This window comes from Lepus europaeus, chromosome 5 (assembly GCF_033115175.1).
Source record: "Lepus europaeus isolate LE1 chromosome 5, mLepTim1.pri, whole genome shotgun sequence".
In the NCBI taxonomy this organism is placed as follows: domain Eukaryota; kingdom Metazoa; phylum Chordata; class Mammalia; order Lagomorpha; family Leporidae; genus Lepus; species Lepus europaeus.
Window position 1 is genome coordinate 66,706,537 of NC_084831.1, and position 19,949 is coordinate 66,726,485.

General features: G+C 34.0%; 1 protein-coding gene across 3 annotated transcripts in view; it reads left to right on the forward strand.

The window, feature by feature from the left end:
* The first annotated feature begins 469 nt into the window (after positions 1–469).
* Positions 470–19,949, forward strand: part of TNNI3K (TNNI3 interacting kinase) — a 368,374-nt gene continuing 348,894 nt past the window's right edge. For all 3 annotated transcript variants that reach the window (XM_062191544.1, XM_062191547.1, XM_062191546.1), the window contains exons 1-4: positions 470–555; positions 1,134–1,242; positions 11,203–11,288; positions 12,364–12,461. In XM_062191544.1, coding sequence (XP_062047528.1) covers positions 516–555; positions 1,134–1,242; positions 11,203–11,288; positions 12,364–12,461 — 333 coding nt within the window. In that variant the 5' untranslated portion in view covers positions 470–515. The remainder of the gene's footprint in view (positions 556–1,133; positions 1,243–11,202; positions 11,289–12,363; positions 12,462–19,949) is intronic.

The window sequence follows — 19,949 nt, forward strand, 5'->3', positions numbered from 1 at the left end:
AAAACTTATAATTGTTTCTGTTAATTATCATTTATTATGAGTTTCCATTATTTATGTATGTAGAAAAATTATATCAGTAATCTCTTTTTTCCAACTGACATTATTATGACTCAGGAGAAAATGATCCTGAAAGATGATCTAGGTAGTTCTAATAGCTCTTTTTGAATCTCAGATGTACTTGAGCCACTGTCTAGATTTATCTGTTAAGTAAATGGCCCATGAAGGTATGTATGGGTAGGTAATCAATTGATGGAAGCAAATAATTCTATTGAAACAATTGCGATTTATTTTTGATACAGCTCTTTTAAACAGACTGATTAGTTTCCTTTATGATTTTACATTTGAACGCACACACTATTTCATTCTTTGTCATTGTTGCATGACATTCCATTTGGCAGTTGGCTTATTTTTAGCTAGACTATCAAAGTATTTCTCAACTGGACTGTCACAGCACTTGAACTTGGAATTTTGTAGCCTGAATAACTGCACTGTAGAAAAGAAAGAACTGCTCGTAAATGGGAAATTATAAATCTAGACCAACTCAAACTTGTACTGGTAATTATTCTTACTTCTTTAAATGTAACATGGTTAAATTATAGTCTCACTAACTAATAATCCAGTAGAATATGTTCATTTTTTTAACAGAGGTTAAGAGTGCATTAAGTGAGTGTTGGAAAGATTATTGGAACTCAGATTGTTTTTTCTGAAAATTCTTTACAGAAAACATAAAATTTCTTATAAAATATTATTTTAGCTCCCTGATATATTATAGAAAAATTTGCAATTCTGCTGAATACTAAGATTTTAAAATTATATCTTAAGTATATAGTATTTTAAAAACTCTAATAACTAGAGATTGCTATAATTAAAATGCAATAAAATCAAATGAAATAAGTCAAATATATTCTCCTATGTAAATATATTATCCAATAGCAAATGGATTCTTAATTATGACAATTCAATCTGATTGCATTTTAAATATAAACATCTGCATTTTAAACCCACAATCAATAATTTAAGTATTGTAGAATACAGAATAAGAAACAGATTTTTGATTACTTGTATGTTATGATCTGTGTCTAAATTCTGTAATACACAGCTATGGATCAGTTCCACTTGTTTTTCTTTGTTAGATGAATGGAAGAAGAAAGTCAGTGAATCTTATGTGACTATAATAGAAAGATTGGAAGATGACCTGCAGATCAAGGATAAAGAGCTTACAGAACTAAACCAAATATTTAGGTAAGTTGTCTTGTTTCTTTTTATAAGTGATTTTATTATTTATGTTGTTGTTAGATGTATCCCTATAATAAGAAAAGAAAATCTATATAAATTCAGAGAAACACAGTCATGTTCGAAAACTTAAAATGTCAGGTTATTGCTTCTTTACTACTCGGCTCTCAAAATGCAAGCATGTCACCTTATTCAAAAATGACTTGCATTTTCTCAGAAAAGTTTGCAAAGAGAGAAACCTAGGTGCTAGCCTTTGACTACAAGTTGTTCCTAATATGAATAATCTTTTGTGGAGCTAGACCCTTCTTTTAAGCCATGCCATTAAAAAACAGCAAGACTTTTCTCCCAAAATGCTAGTAACATACTGGCCACATCACTCTTTTTGGACTACAAAGGTAAATTCAATTTTAACAAACCCTTTGGTCTCCTGATATTGAAAGAGTGTCCCTTAATAGACCTGAGCACATTCTGCCTTCTGAACAGTCATATAACAGCACGTGGGGTTTGCTTCAGGCTTTCAGTGGTTTTTGTTCTATAATGACAGGAGAAAAATAATCTGGAGTGGTGTCACAACCTTAGAAGACACAGAATGCTCAGAAAGGAGGATGTGTGATCTTTACATATGCAAATGTTTTGGAGAAATTCCATCTGACATTGAGGAACTATGTGCACTTTTGGTGTAGTTGGCTGCCTGACTGAGGAAAAGTTCCCTAAAAGCCAACTAGCCAAGTTCACCTTCAGGTGTTTCATTCATGTAATACCCTTCATTTTACTTGAAAAATAAATTTAAATCAAATATTACATTACACATTTTTTAAAAATTTAGATATAGTGAGCATATAAATCTCACATAAAAAGCAGATATAATCATCCATGTAATGTAGTTTATATGAATCTTGTCAATGTAGTTAATAAGACTTTAATAAATGTTCAATGCATTTTTGGAAAATGAATAGTTGATTCTTTCTGTTTGGCCAAAATGATGAAGTAAACACTGACAATTGTGATAAGATGCCTCTGGACTGACTTTTGCAAGTAGTATCATGCTCAGGTACAGTAAAACATTTGAAAGCCCTGAAGAGATCAATGTGAATGACACTTCAGTATAGGAGATTTATACATCATGTTTATTTTGTTGGAAAAGAGACACAAGTATAAAAATCATAAGCCCCAAAGATCTTTCATATACTGAATGAAAAATAATTATATTGAAGAGTTTTTCTTCAATTTTATAATTAATGCCTCATTTATTTATTATATTTTAATCAGTAAATATTGTGAATATATATCAAATCAGAAAAATTAATTTGAGATATGTCTTTTCTTATTCTACCTTAAAAACTACCAGTAATTTTGACTGCTCCTAGAATAATTTATTTTTCTTATATTTCCACTACATGTAACAGATGAGACATTTTTACTGACTAGCAGTTAGAGTGAGGGGCAGAGTTCAGTGTCAGAGAGCTTACAGTCCAGAATTTGCTGAGTGCCAGCCATATTAAGATGTTTCTCTAGACATATCAAATGTAAAGCATTGTTTAATCTTCACCATTGTCCCATGTGGTGGCTAATGTTTAAGTTAATGGATAATAAACTAAGGACTATGGACAAGACAATTTGACTTATCAAGATCATACCATCAGTAAATGCTAGAATGTGATTTGTAGGAATGTCTGCTGACTTCTTAGAACTCTCCCTAATAAACCCTGCATTTTTTCACCTTGATTCAGAAGTTCACAATGCGGTTGAGGGAAAAAGCACCTATATAAACAGGATTCACAGAAGACAGGCAAAGTAGACAGTGCTAAGAAATAAGAAAAAAAAATGATGGTTTTCAAATGCAGAAAGATTATTGGCTAGATTTATTCATCTATTTTTAAAAAGTGTTCTAGATAAGACTTAGGCAAGTGAAGGTATATAGGCAAGAATGGATGAGTACCATGGGAAGTTTTAGAGCGGCAAGGAAAAGCAGTTACTTGACTATGTAGTGTAACTTAAAATTCAGGTTCATCTATTTGCAAGCTGTATACACTTGGATGTATTTCTTAATCCTCTTTGAGCCTCATTTGCATCTGTAAAATTCAGTGAGTTGTAACTACCTTACCAGGTATTTTTGAAATGATATCAATTTAATGCTGAGTACAGAGTCAATATATTCAAGACACTAAATAATTGGAGGTTTGCATAATCATGGTTAATTGGATAAATAAGGATAGTTAGGAAGACAGAAGACTTCATTATGGAGTGGAAGTAACATGTAGTTTATTGAAAGGTAGGAAGTGAGAAAGTTAGGATAAAATGTTCCTCTATGAAAGAAGATGATGCCAAAATTAAAAATGTAAAATGTTATAACTCAGTTTGAAATCAAAATCTGAAATATGTGTATAGCATTATAGTGATTTTGATTGAAAGGGGCTAGAAGAATTTTGAGGCTGGAATATTAGAGGCTCATCAAAATGGATGTCAAATCTCCTGTGACTCATCATGTAGGGAGTTTTGTGAAGAGGAAGCCTTGTGCTAATACCATTAAGGAAGCCACAGAAATGTTGAAGGAGCCAACAGTGACAGTAATGAAGATGAGGAGAGGATCGCCACACTCTGGAATCTGGTTTCTCCTAAGGTTAAAGTTTCCTGTTTTAGCATAGCCTACAGTACTTGCTAAATTTTCAGAACCCATGACTCAGCCCTGTGTTAAATGAATCAGAATCTCTGAGGAAGACTTCCAGAAACTTGAATTTGTAACAAGCTCCCCAGGTAGCACCTATGCATGATAAAAATGGCACTTCTGCTGAAGTTTGAAAACTACACTTCTAGAAAGATACCCAAGTTGCACTGAGAGCTCTTTGCCTGAGAGGTTATTGGTGAAGGGATGAGGGACATGAGAACAGAAAACCAGCAATTGGTATTATCTCTGGAGAGCCAAGACAGCAAAAAACAAACAGAAAGAAAGTACTCTGCTTTGCTTGACTCCAGCAAGGCAGAACATTATCTGGAAAGAGAGTCAAATATTTAGGGCAGAGTTGTGAGAAGGTTATTTTCTTTCAAATAAAATGATGGGTAATGAAGTAATATGTGCTGAGAGTATGAATTTCTTATTCCTTATCTTGTCCACAAAAATTTCTGGGGTAGTTGGTAATATTAAACATGATTTTGTATAAAAACACATTTGGGTATATATGGCATTTTAGGTTCTAAAAATAAATGTAAAACCTTTTTGTTTCTCGTGTTTATCCATGTCTTATGTAATGTAAACAGTGCTTCTGTGATGAGCAACTATGTTATCCTACCTGACATCAGTCTTTCTCTAAACATGGAAAAGCATGGAAGCCTTCTACAAAGCCCAAAAGGGAGCATTTAACAACAAAGTTGCAAGTGAAGGATCACCAATGTAAATATAAGCTTGCTTGTTTTTCTTTGTTTATTTACTGAGTAATTTATTTATAGCATTCCTGGTAGATGCTAATTCCATTTATTAGAAGAGATTTCCTACTATATATGCACTAGTGCTCTTGCCAGGTTAAATGGATACCTTTAATTTATAGTACAATATAGAACAGTATATACTGGGGCTGGTGCTGTGGTACAGTGGGTTAAAGGCCAGGTCTGCAGTGCCAGCATCCCTGGTCATCATAGGGATGATCCCAGATCAATCTGGTCATTCATGAATATTGCATTTCCTTGTCTCACTTGAAGTGCCTGTTTAAACACTCAATGAGAGATGTACCATTTTCAGGTGTGGCCTCTACAAATCTACATACACTTTCCTCTTTTTCACTAGAATGCTAACAGCTCTCAGAGAAAACCTGGAAACCATTTAGTGACAATAGCAGAGACTTCTAAAGGACTATGCGGAGAACTACAATGTCAACCTATTTACCCAGTGATGGCAAGCAATGAATGCTGTTGCATTTAAAGCATAACAGATTTGTGAGTCCACTTGTTAATAAAGCTAGAGTTACCCCCTTAAAGTTACTAAGAAGAAAGACTTGGTGAAGAGATATATTGAACATTAGAGTAAACTGAAATCAAATGTCTAGTATCCATTCTTGTGACTTGTGGGTAGGAAGGGACAGCATGGAGAAGCAGTTGTATGTCGGAAAACGATGCAAAGAAAGTGGGACAAATATCTCAATTGGGTTTAAATCAGGTTTTCAACTTTGACACTACTAGCAGTTAGGCTACAAGTGGTGAGGTGCTCTTCAAGAGCCAGGGTAAAGTGTAAGCACTGTAGAAGGTAACAGCAGGCCCCACCAGAAGCCATTCGATGGACATTAAAGGTCAAGATGTTATTGGAGCATGTTTTTAGGATCAACACTCATGAAGAAAGGGAGGCAGAACTGAGCTGGGAGGAAGATGGGTTGTGATACTGTCTGCACAAAAACTCACTGAAGCTCAGTGGATCTTTAGAGTTTTCCAAGCTGGAATGAGAGGACTGGGCTTTTATATTTGCAAAACAAAAACAACAACAACAACAACAAGAACTAGTCATGGGATTCTGGCTATAGCCTGAGAATGACACACAGACAAGGCATCTGTCTTCAGCCAAGAGTCACATTCCCCATTCCACTCCACCATTCTGCTATACCCTCCGTGCTGGAACTGCCCCTGGTGGTGGGAATACAATATACGTTTAAATAGTCATGCCTCAGATGATACATGTTACCCTTCCGTAATATTTAACTACCATTTATATGATGGTCCACGTGAGATTTTTAGAAGTCTTCTCATTCAATTCTTTTGTTTCAATATATTTTTAAGTCAAAAGAAATTTTAGAACTGTTTTGATAATTTCATTGTCAAACCTACTTTTATTTCCTCAATCTATAATATGAAATTTGAAAGTCTATGAGGAGATTCCAAAGAAGTTATAATATTTAATGCCATGACTTACAACATAATCCCAAAATCAACCTATTTTATCTCATTGTTAATCTATTTTAGATTTGAGTAGGTGTATCTTAGTCAATAATGAGGAAATCTTACTTTGAAAATGACTAGAATTAATAAATGTACAAAAATAGTCAAAGAATTGCTAGGTTTAATAAGAAAGCAGTCACAATATTTAGAGAAAATGTATAAAGAGGTTGAGAAATATGAAGGAAGCTTTCTAAGATGTACTTTCCTGCTTACTTTCTCCCTGAAAAGTCTGTGGATCCAGCTGCATTCCATAAATCTCTTTCCTCCAAATGAAATATCTTCTAAAAATCTTCTTTACAATAATAGCCAACATTAAAACTTAGCTATCAAAAAATGAGTTGCTTTATTTAGACAGAAGAATTTTTCTGTAAAGGCAGTATATACAGTACTGAGGGGAGAAATGCCATCTATGATTAAAATATAATGATAGTCTTATTTGGCTTGCTTGGGTAATACATTGTGCCAAATAGCAACAAAACAGAGCAAAACAAAACAAAACAAAAAATTAGGCATGAACAACAACAATAACACCTCAATCAAAAGGAAAACAAATAATTTACATTACTTTAATGCAATCTACTTTTCTGATGCTTCTCTTATTTGTCCAAGTTAAACTAGTTATGAGTAGTAATTTTACAGGAATATCTTATAAAAACTTTGTGAAGTGACTTGACCTCAGTTGTTCTGTGTCCCACTTCTGTCCCTTCTCTCTCAATCTCTTCTTCTCTTTCTTTTAACCTAAGTCTCTCTCTCTCTCCTACACTGTACACTTTCTGTCTCCCTTCCTATACTGCCTCCATTACCCCTTTTTCTTCCCTACCCCACTTCTCAAATGTAAAATACAACCAAAAAGTGAAAAAAAAATCAATATTGTGATAGCAGGTAATATTTATAAAAAGTCTTATAAGGTTTAACACATTTAAAACTCACAAAATTCTATGAGACAATGATTATTATCCTCTTTTCTAACATTTTCACTCTTGTTTTGCCACTATATCTCATTAATTATTTATTATCTGAATGAATGTATAAATATACTTCACATTGTTAGCTTGCAGATATTATCTGGGAAATACTAAAAAATATATTTCTGGATATTTCTTAGGGATATATATATATATATATGTATAGAAACAGATTTTATTGATGAATATTCAGTTTAAACTGCTTAGAAGGAGAAATCTACAAAGAACTATAAAAGAAGTTAACAACAAGCCATTTGTCATCCAAATGATCCCTTTGGGAAACTAGACTCTCTTTAATTTTTTTCCCTTTGTTTTTACATTCTTGACCTTCCTCTAAATTTCAACCAATATATTATTTCTTAAAGCATCTACTTCTGAATATTTCACACATAAATTTATTATTTTTGACTATCTGTTCAAATGTTACTTGTGGTCATGTCAGATGTCTTCCAAGAAGGATGAGGTCATGAGAAAGAAGTTTAATTGGACCACAAAACCGCAGTGTTTTCTGGGTAAAAGGTAAAGGCTAAGAAAGAGTTCATTATGCCACAAGAAAGAAAAGTAACTTTTGGGCACAGAGTTACCATTTTTAACGATCAAGGACAGAATATACTACTAGAAATGGATTCACAATAGTGGTTTCATTTTAATTAGGAACTTTATCCATGCCCCAGCAAGCACTATGAACTCATTAGGATATGTTAAGTTACAGTATGGCATGGCGGGTGATGAAAAATGTAAGGGGATATTAAAAAATAAATTGAGCTTAGAGTATTAGAATACATAAGTGATGTTCAATTGGCAGTGAATTTAACATACACAGTTACTTTAGAAGAGGCGAAAGAAGAGAAAATGAAATTTCTCTCCTCAGAGTGATTGCTTTAAAATCTTGAATATTTTAATTGCATGTATCAAAACAGAAGCATTTGACTAGAAGTTAATGGGAAATGAGAATTAGGATTCAAGTACAGCCCCCAAAGTAACTCTCATTAAAAAATTTACATTCCAGTTATTAAACTTAAGCTAAAAACCGTACTATTAAAATCACACTTGACTGCCAAATATTGGAGGAGTCTATTCTCTGTTGATTCATTTTGTTGACATTAATAGAAGCTTCATGAGTTCAAGGAGGATAGAATTCCAAAGGAGAACAAAAGCAACAAGCCACAACTCAGTTTCAAGCAAGAAAATATTTAGGACACTATGCTCACTCACTTACTTATGAATGATTAAGTCTAGTTCATGATGTAGTGAATTAACAAATAATTACTGAATAAAAAGTCAGACTGCTTTCAATTTTATTAATGTAAATAACACATCCATTCATTATTATCCTTTTGTTTAACAAATAAAGCAATGGACTTTGGCATCTAGTATTTTCTGTGGATTCAGTTGGCTTTGCAAAGCTAATTGTGTCTTTAGAGATAAAGATTAATGCTATAGTGTGTTGCAGGATCTATCCAGTGTTTATATTCCTGGGACTGATGTAATTAAAAGATCCAGGAATTAATGAGTAGTTTATATCAAGGAGCCTGTCAAGGAGACTGCTGAAAACAATCTGCAATAAGCAGCAACAGAAGTGAGACACATCATATGTGTCCAGAGGAGTCCTGCCATACTTATAGAATGAATCAACAAAGTTAAGTCATGAAATAAGATAGCAATTGATTTTACGTTCTCAAATAAAATGATTCTCAGTTCAACTTCTTTTGTCCCCTTGAGTTTTTTGTTCTTTGAATATCTCCAGTTTTGAAAATCTTTACATTGTAAAAGCATCCCTGGACTTGTTTCTTGCAACACTGTGATTCCAATAATTGCTCTTAAATCACAATTGTCACAGTAAGGAGGTTGGTGCTAGTTTTGAAAATTATGAAATTACACAAGCTGCCTATTATGAAAGGTCAAACTTGGTTTGAAAATTGTGCTGATATTCTTTCATGATTTATACTTCAAAAAGAAAGCTGCACATTTACATCAACATTGTTGATAATAGTAAGAACAGTACAGTAACCATTTTTTGATCATATATCATGTGCCAGTTACTCTAGTAGGCACTTATTCTCCTTTAGTCCTCACAACAGCACCTTTCCTAGTTGAAGAAACTGAGGTATCAATGGAGTTAAATGACGTTCCCACACTGCTGGGGGAGCACAATTAGTGTGGGAATTGACTCCTCGTGTAACTACAAGGGCTAAAGTTTTAAGCACTACCTACACCACTGAAGTGATTTTTTTTTGAAACATCACAAAATAGCAAGTATTGCTACATAATATTGCAGATAGACACCCCCCACCCCCCCACACACACACTTACATACAATTTCTCAAGAGTTTATTACCACAGTGGAAATCCAGAACTTTTTCTTTCAGTATTTGCTATTAGGTTTATTATTATTTATTCAAAAAAAGTAACCCTTTCCTGTTTTGCTCTTAGGTTACAGACTGTGTAGTTATTCATATTACAGAGGCCTCCCTGTCCCCCTCTAGCTGAACATTTTAGCACTTTTTTTTGTTTTACAATCCTATTGTGTGATTCACTTTCTGGATAATCCTGCTTGGTTTCAAGGGTTTAGATTCCTGACATGGGCAAACAACACACATATCCAAGAATAACCTGACTTTCTGAATTTACAGCACATACCACAAAATAGCCATACTGTTTTCAATTGGTCTCAATTCAAGTAGACATTTAAAAGCATAGCATTTTCATCAGAAAACAAAATGTTTTTATTATTCCTTGAATGAGGGGAAAATGCTGATAAAAGTCAATAAAACTCTTAACCATCTTTTCATGAAATCCTAAACCTGCTATATTATATTGTCAGCATTTATAAATAATGGAGTTTGTCATAGTTCTAAATAAGGTACTCCTAATCTAGGCAAGGTATTTTTCTCATATGAGAAAGCATGTCTGGATTTTGCTGCTGAGAAATTGAACATGGAAAGCAAGAAGTGTAGGAAAGTTGAAAAGTTCTAGAATATTCCCATGTCCATGGATACAAACAACAGGGATTGCCATTGCTAATTAAAGTATTTCACTGAGGTCTATCAGTGTCCCTAGATTTAAAAGCTTTCCTTTCAGCACCATCCTGGTAATAACACTTATTCTATTTTAAAATCCCAATCGCCTTTTATGTTCTTAACTGGGTGCCTTGATGATAATGTGCTGAATTTATAGCAACTTTCAAGTGTAGGTACTTTACAAGTGATAGGAGTTCTTGGCTCACTCACCAAAGACTATGCTATCTCTCTAAAGCTGCTGGAGATTTAAATAGGCAGGAGGCAGCTTGAAGTTGACCTAGGAGGCCAAGGATATGATCTCATTTCTAGTGAAAAATGTCCTGGGAGTACCAAGGACCTTAAGAGGTCGAGAATTTTAGCTTTACATTCTTTTTGAAAGGCTACCTGTGTCTCCCCAGGGCCCTCCTGGGGCAATGGTCTTTGTTCAGACTAAGGCAAGGATTTCATTAATAGAATCACTCCTTTTCTCACCTGGGACTATATCACAGTACCCTACCAGAGTTCTTTATCTATGAAATCTGACCTAGTCAGAGTACAAGAAAACTTTGCTTCAGGCAGAAATTGTAATACACTGGGATTATATTCCTTTCCCCTATCTTTTATCAAATACAATACAACCTTATTTTTTTTCTTCTCTCTGTCTCTTTTTCTCTTCCTTCTTTCCTTCCTTTGTTCTTTTCTTCCTCTTTGGAAAGATTCTCCTGGATTTCTCCATAGATATGATGTAAAATTTTGAGAGAAATGGATTTACTTTCAGATGTCTATATTTTCTATTTATACATGATTCTTACACATCATGATGACCTGGATAGTTCAAATTATATGTTGAACACAGAACTCAATAAGTGAATCATTAAGCTTGATCTCTCAAACTTTTAATAGTATTTTCTCTCAATTTTAATTCTTCATATAGCAGATCCAAAATTCTTACTCAAAGTAACAAAGAACCAGAGAAAATATATATATTTCTAAATTTATAGTAATAAAATTCTCTTTTATCATTTTCAAATGAAAGACAATACATACTGAAAGATGAATTTTGTGATCATCTATAAAATATTTTTCAGCTCTGATGAAGCCTTCAGTGAAGTCAATTTAAATTACCGCACTGAAAACGGGCTCTCTCTACTTCATTTATGTTGCATTTGTGGAGGTAAGTACTTGAAACTTGATATTTTTTAAACTAATAATTTGCACATACAGTGATTTGATCTGCTTAATAGTCTAACAAGAGAATCCTATTGATACCCTATTTTCTCTTGTTTCACACCTTCTGATCCCAATAATCTTCAATTGAAACAGTAACTACCATGCAGATATTTCAATTGATTTCTCTATGAGTTTAAGTCTCACTATGCCCTTGCCCTAAACCAAGTTACTTAGTTTGCTTAGAAATTGGAATTTATTTTTCAATATTGGGCATATCGGTCAGAAATAAGGTTAACTTCAAAAGCACTTAAGTCATCTCCCAAATACCAAGAAATTGCTTCAAAATATGCAGCAACAGTCTGTAAAATCATAAATGCCAAAGATAAAATCTGAAAGTGAAAATAGACCAAAGTAAGATTAAGAGTTTAATTTGGCTGATATTTTATTTTCTTGTGTTTATTAGTGTATCCCAATCACCTAGCATAGTGCCTGTCATAGAGGAGTCATTCGATAATTTATTGAATTAACAAATACAGAGTAATGCTTATTTTGTCAATGCAAACTAAATTCATTGAAATCCATTTTCTTGACAAAGCATTAATTTACAGGTATCAATTCTAAATATTGCTTTAACCACTGATACCAAACTAAACAGAATCTACTTAACAATTTGTCTTATATTTAAACATACCTTCCCAACCTTGGTGATATCTTCCGTATTGCTCTGATCTGAATAAAGTTCACATGTTCTGAGGAATCCTCTACAATGAGATTTTTATATAAGCTTGTTCACTGATGGTTTATTAAGATGAAATATTTCATGTTTTTTATATTTTAAAACCTCCTGATGATAACAATGCTAAATTAAAAATGTAAAACCAATACAACAAATGCAGCAAAAATATAGTTTTTAAAGTATAATAAAAATGTCTGTTAAGTATGGCTGTTAATAGAATTATTTGTAAATAGCCATGACATTTTCTTATATAAGTATGGAATTTATCATTCAGTCAAAGAAAAATTTTGAAAGTATTTACTTGCTCCCTAAGATGTAGCCTTTCTAAATTTTTCTTTCAAAGGCAACAAGTCACATATCCGAACACTTATGTTAAAAGGGCTCCGTCCATCTCGACTGACAAAAAATGGATTTACAGCCTTGCACTTGGCAGTTTATAAGGTACAACATTTCAATTTCCATAAATACTGAGTTAGAACCACAGTGATATGCATCTTTAGGTGTTTACAAATAGTGGTCATGGAAAACTTTCAGAGTGAGCATAAGCATTAGGTAGCCTTTTTCTCTTTATTGAAAAGGTAACTTCATACCAGTCTTTTTAATTCTTTCCATGTGTAGCTTATTTAATTCACAAAACTCTGCAAGTGAATAATATTATCCCCAAGGTTACATGATTAACTGGTGGTTAGCCTTCTTATAAGATGAGTCAGTCTAGTTCCCTCACCAGGGCCCTTCAACCAGGCACCAAGTTGCATCTGCACAAAGAAAGCTGACATTATACTTGAGGATGAAGCACATTTCTTTTATGTAAGTTTTCCTTATTAAAAATATCCCTAGAGCTCCCTTTAGTTTCCTTCTTTAATTTTTACCTTTGCTTCAGTTTGTTTACTTGTATTAGACCCTGGTTCCAACCTAACCTCAGCACCTGATGGAAGAGCAAATATAGATTGGACAAACATGGTTTTTTGTTGTTGGGACCAGTCCTTGATGTTGTCATAAGTATAAATTTACATAAATATAGATACCTAATTATGTGACTCATCCATTCCCTAATGATAACAGTTTCTAGTTACTGTGTGTTCATGGCTAAATGCTCTATGTGCCTCCCCCAACTTCTTGAGATTTATCATTACGGGGGAACATGGTCATAATTTACCAGGATCCAGATTCACATATTACTGTGATTCACAGTGAAAATACTCTAAAGTGCTTCTTTTTTCATGGCCTGTCACTACCCAGTCAATTCCAGTTCCCTCTGGGAGAAAACCGAAGCTAAATTATAAATTGTTTTTAACACCTGGTCAGCATCCTGCTAAACTCAAATGGATGCTGCGTTCAGGGTGTGGGGAACAGCAGCTGAATCTGGCTTTTCTTATAAAAGCCATGAAGTGAAAGTAGAAGAGCTCTGCAGAATAGGAAGCTAGTGATGGATAGCCAAGGCAGCACGTAAAACTATGAATTCTGAATTTGACTGTCTGGGACATTCTACTGCATTAGTTCCTTTTGCTTAGATTTAACGTGATACACACACACACACATGGATTCCAAGTGATTTAATGCTACAAACTTCAGAGAATATGTTTATTAAAGCTAAATTTCCATTTTTAGAGTTCCCTTTGATCTATCTTATGTTTACATTTACTAGCTTATTTTATATTTATAGATGTGTAATTGTGCTATAACTTTTTCATAACAAGTTTAAATAAATTTAGATTCTTAGGAATTAAAATAAGCAAAAATTCTTAAAAATCATAATAGAATGTATTATTACTCTGTTTATACCTGATCAAAGGTAAAAAACAAAGTTACCATTCCACTTTAAAAATAAAGCATATAAAATAAGCATTTACATTACCAGTGTAATAAATCTGGTTCCAAGTATCTTCTGTTGGAACTACTATAAAAGTTACTTAATTCATTTTGTTCTCTAGTTTCCTTATTCCTTATATTTGAAATATTCTCTAAACTAAAAAAAAATCACAAATATTGGGTAAGTAACTTGTGTATACACTTAATCCAGATTCATTAATTGTTTATATGTTGTCCCATTTTATCATATTTTTCTGAACTATTTGAAAGTAAATTAGAGACTATATGCTCTGATCCCATTAACTTCAATCCTTAGTTCCAACGTTCATTGTTTTCTTGAATTGTAAAGGATCTGTGTACTTGTATATTCTGGATATTTTTCCTTTATGGAACACATATTTTATAAAAATGTGTCCTAATCTATAGATTGTCTTTCCAAATTCTTTTTTTTCTTTTTTTTATTAAACTTTTATTTAATGAATATAAATTTCCAAAGTATAGCTCATGGGTTACAATGGCTTCCCCCCTCCCATAACTTCCCTCCCACCCGCAACCCTCCCCTTTCCCGCTCCCTTTCCCCTTCCATTCATGTAAAGATTCATTTTCAATTCTCTTTGTATACAGAAGATCAGTTTAGTATATATTAGGTAAAGATTTCAACATTTTGCCCATATAGCAACATAAAGTGAAAAAACTACATTGGATTACTAATTATAGCATTAAATAGCAATGTACAGCACATTAAAGACAGAGATCCTACATAATTTTTTTTAAATTAATTAATTTTCTATGCCATTTCCATTTTAACACCAGGTTGTTTTTTTTTTTTCATTTCCAATTCTCTTTATATACAGAAGATCACTTCAGTATATAATTAGTAAAGACCTCATCAGTTTGTGCCCACACAGAAACGCAAAGTATAAAAATACTGTTTCAGTACTAGTTATAGCATCACTTCGCTTTAGATGACACATTAGGGACAGATCCCACATGGGGTGTAAGTACACAGTGACTCCTGTTGCTGATTTAACAATTTGACACTCCTGTTCATGGCGTCAGTAATCTCCCTAGGCTCTAGTCATGAGTTGCCAGGGCTATGGAAGCCTTTAGAGTTCGCTGACTTTGATCTTCCTCTGATAGGGTTATAGCCAAAGTGGAAGTTCTCTCCTCCCTGCGGAGAAGGGTACCTCCTTCTTTGATGGCCCCATTCTTTCCACTGGGATCTCACTCACAGAGATCATTCATTTAGGTCTTTTTTTTTTTTTCCATGATATCTTGGCTTTCCATGCCTGCTATACTCTCATGGGCTCTTCCGCCAGATCCAAATGCCTTGAGGGCTGATTCTGAGGCCAGAGTGTTGTTTAGGACATCTGCCATTCTATGAGTCTGCTGTGTATCCCACTTCCCATGTTGGATCTTTCTCTCCCTTTTTGATTCTATCAGTTAGTATTAGCAGATACTTGTCTTGTTTGTGTGATCTCTTTGACTCTTAGACCTATCAGAGCTATCAATTGTGAGCTGAAATTGATCACTTGGACTAGTGAGATGGCATTGGTACATGCCATCTTGATGGGATTGTGTTGGAATCCCCTGGCACATTTCTAACTCCACCATTTGCAGCCAGTCCGATTGAGCATGTTCCAAATTGTTCATCTCCCTCTCTTTTTCCACTCTTAGATTTAACAGGGATCACTTTTCAGTTAAAATTTAAACTCCTAAGAATAATTGTGTGTTAATTATTGAGTTCAACCAATAGTACTAGAACAACAACAACAACAACAAATACTAAAAAGGATAAAGTATTACATTGTACATCTAAAGTCAGGACAGGAGCTGATCAGTTCATTAACAATGTCTCAAGAAACAAGATTTGTATGCTTTCTTTAAAAAAACTATGGCTCTAGTAAATATAATACAGATCTTCAACATATTACAGTCTACTACCTATGAATATTGGTCTGGGTCAACAAAAACGTAAAAAGCTTCCATAGCATAGCTCCATTTTATTTTCATCCTCCAAACTTTTGTTGATATAGAAATCTATATATATAATATAAACTCCAGCCGGGGAGGGCAGTGGAGGATGGCCCAAGTGCTTGGGCCCTGCACCCACTTGGGAGACCAGGAAGAAGCACTTGGCTCCTGGCTTTGGATCAGTGCAGTGCTGGCTGTAGCGGCCATTTGGGGTGTGAACCAATGGAACGAAGACCTTTCTCTCTGTCTTTCTCTCTCACTGTCTATAACTCTACCTGTCAAAATAAAAAATACATATATGAACTCCAATATATTACTAGAAATTTTATGTTAGATATTCATTTCATTCAAAGAAAAGAATAGAAAATGTCTGCTTTTTAGCATTTTGGATATGACAACACTATGTATGATTTTTTTCTAAATAATGCTTTTTGGAGTTCATCAAAAATCTTTCTAAGTTTATGTTTTCATCATAATCAGAAACTTTGACTATTTATTCAAACATATATGCTCGATCATTTGATAATCTCCAACATCACACTAACATAACACTAAGTTTCTTCATTTTCTTCTGTCTTCTTTCTCCTTTTTCTCCAATTCTGATTATTTTCATTTATTTTAACTCAAGTTCAAAGATCATGTCTCTACCATTTGCTATCTGATACTATTTTATCCATGAATTGTTCATTTCGTATGTCTACTCTTCATTTCTGGGATTCTTATTTAATGTTAATACATACTTTCAATTTCTCTGCTATAATGACTTATATTTGCTTTTAAATGTTTCATCTTTTTTTTTTAATTTTGTGCCCATTTTAGTGACTACTTTAAATACCTTGGGTGTTATTTTCAACATCTAGGTTAGCTCAGTGTCTGCTTCTATTGAATGCTTTTTTTTTTAATTAAACTTTTATTTAATGAATATAAATTTCCAAAGTACAGCTTATGGGTTACAATGGCTTCCCCCTCCCAAAACTTCCCTCCCACCCACAACCCTCCCCTTTCCCGCTCCCTCTCCCCTTCCAATCACATCATGATACATTTTCAATTCTCTTTATATACAGAAGATCTGTTTAGTATATATTAGGTAACGATTTCAACAGTTTGCCCCCATATAACAACACAAATTGAAAAAAAATACTGTTGGAGTACTAGTTATAGCATTAAATAAGAGTGTACAGCACATTAAAGACAGAGAACCTACATAATTTTTTTAAAGATTAATTAATTTTCTATGCCATTTCCATTTTAACACCAGGTTGTTTTTTATTTCCAATTATCTTTATATACAGAAGATCAATTCAGTATGTAATTAGTAAAGATCTCATCAGTTTGTACCCACGCAGAAACACAAAGTGTAAAAATACTGTTTCAGTACTAGTTATAGCATCACTGCACATTAGACAACACATTAAGGACAGATCCCACATGGGATGTAAGTACACAGTGACTCCTGTTGCTGACTTAACAATTTGACACTCCTGTTCATGGCGTCAGTAATCTCCCTAGGCTCTAGTCATGAGTTGCCAGGGCTATGGAAGCCTTATGATTCTCTCAATAGACGCAGAGAAAGCATTTGATAAAATACAATACCCTTTCATGATGAAAACTCTAAGCAAACTGGGTATGGAAGGAACATTCCTCAATACAATCAAAGCAATATATGAAAAGCCTACGGCCAACATCCTATTGAATGGGGAAAAGTTGGAAGCATTTCCAATGAGATCTGGTACCAGACAGGGATGCCCACTCTCACCACTGCTATTCAATATAGTTCTGGAAGTTTTAGCCAGAGCTATTAGGCAAGAAAAAGAAATTAAAGGGATACAAATTGGGAAGGAAGAACTGAAACTATCCCTCTTTGCAGATGATATGATTCTTTATTCAGGGGACCCAAAGAACTCTACTAAGTGACTACTGGAACTCATCAAAGAGTTTGGCAAAGTAGCAGGATATAAAATCAATGCACAAAAATCAATAGCCTTTGTATACACAGGCAATGCCACGGCTGAGGAAGAACTTCTAAGATCAATCCCATTCACAATAGCTACAAAAAACAATCAAATACCTTGGAATAAACTTAACCAAGGATGTTAAAGATCTCTACGATGAAAACTACAAAACCTTAAAGAAAGAAATAGAAGAGGATACCAAAAAATGGAGAAATCTTCCATGCTCATGGATTGGAAGAATCAATATCATCAAAATGTCTATTCTCCCAAAAGCAATTTATACATTCAATGCAATACCAATCAAGATACCGAAGACCTTCTTCTCAGATCTGGAAAAAATGATGCTGAAATTCATATGGAGACACAGAAGACCTCGAATAGCCAAAGCAATCTTGTACAACAAAAACAAAGCTGGAGGCATCACAATACCAGATTTCAGGACATACTACAAGGCAGTTGTTATCAAAACAGCATGGTACTGGTACAGAAACAGATGGATAGACCAATGGAACAGAATAGAAACACCAGAAATCAATCCAAACATCTACAGCCAACTTATATTTGATCAAAGATCCAAAACTAATCCCTGGAATATTGAATGCTTTTTATCTTCACTACAGTTCGTGTTTTCCTATTTGTTTATGTCTATTCACTTTTATTGTATGCTAGATATTAAACATTCTGTTATAGGAAATTTTATCTTCTTTAAAGGATGTTGAATTTTGTATATTTTTCCTTTTGTTTTTTAGGGATTTATATTTTAAGTGAATACATTTGATCTATAAAGCCTATTTTTTTCTTTTTTGTTAGGTTGTGTCTGTTTCAGTTTTGAACATAGATTCTTAGCATACCTCTTATTCTAAGATAGAATCCTCACTCCTGGATATGGTCCTTACTCTGAAGGCATGAATTTTTGGTATCTAACCTAAATGCTCTAGCTGTTCTGTAAAGTCTCTCCAGTCTAACAGCCTGGAACCCCAGTATCTCTCAGTGCTACATAACCTCTAACATCACTACCATTTACATTTGAACCAAGTCAGATGATGTCTTCTAGACCTTATGGAGTCTTTGTGCCTGTGTAGCTAATTCAAGGACACATTCTGATTCTCCATGCAGACATCTACAGTCCTTCTGATGTGCAGCTGCTTCTTCTCAGTCACTAGCTCCTCAAAATTTAGTCATTTCACGATACCATAGCTATGATAGCCATTCTCCAGAAAACAGTATTTCAGGAAGAAATCCAGGGAATTAACAGATCTTGTAGAATGCATTTTATATCTTTCCTTTCTCTTAAGAATCATAGCTTTTTGTTCGTGTTTTTCAGTGCCTTACAACTGTTGTACAAAAAATTTGCTCCATTTTATAGATTTACTACTTTTTCTTCTCATAGGAAGATTCCAGAGTACAGGTTATCCTGTCATGCTCCCATCTATTTTTGCAAAAAATTATTTATTTTTATTTGAAAAACAAAGTGATAGGGAGAAACAGAAAAGAGGGAGTGCAGAAAGAGAGAGAGAATGAGATCTTCCATCTGCTGCTTCACTCCCTAAAGGGCCAAAACAGTCAGATCTGAGCCAGGCAGAAGCCAGGATCCAGCAACTGCATCCTGGTCTCCCACATGAGTAAACAGAGCCCAGCTACATGGGCCATCTTCCTCTGATTTCCCAGGTACATTAGCAAGTAGTTGGATTGGAAACATAGTGGCTCAATTCAAACCTGGACTCCAGTATTGGATGCTATAGTTGCAAGCAATGCCACACCATTACTGCACTTCCTGTCTCAATGAGTTTTTATATTGCTTCCAAGCTGATAAGACACAAACATATGATGTCAATGCTTTGTTTAAAACTTTCTATTGTCACCTACTGCCTATATAAAAAATTCAAACTCCTAAATAAGATTCAAAATGTCTTAATTCATAATTTTGCTGGAATCACTTTTCATGTTTCCTTCCCTGGAGTTTCTGCCATTCTAACCCTGTTTTCAGTTTAATGTGCACAAGTATTACTTAGTAACCATGTGTTTGAAAAGGGAAAATTTCTTCCCTATCTCACACTCCAATCTAATTTATCACATCTAGCATGAGCTGAAAATCTAAATGTTTCACAAAAAGCTGGGGCAATTTTGATGCAAGCAATCTAAGACTACATATTGGAGATTACTGTACAATCCTTACAACTCAAGTTGTGTTCAA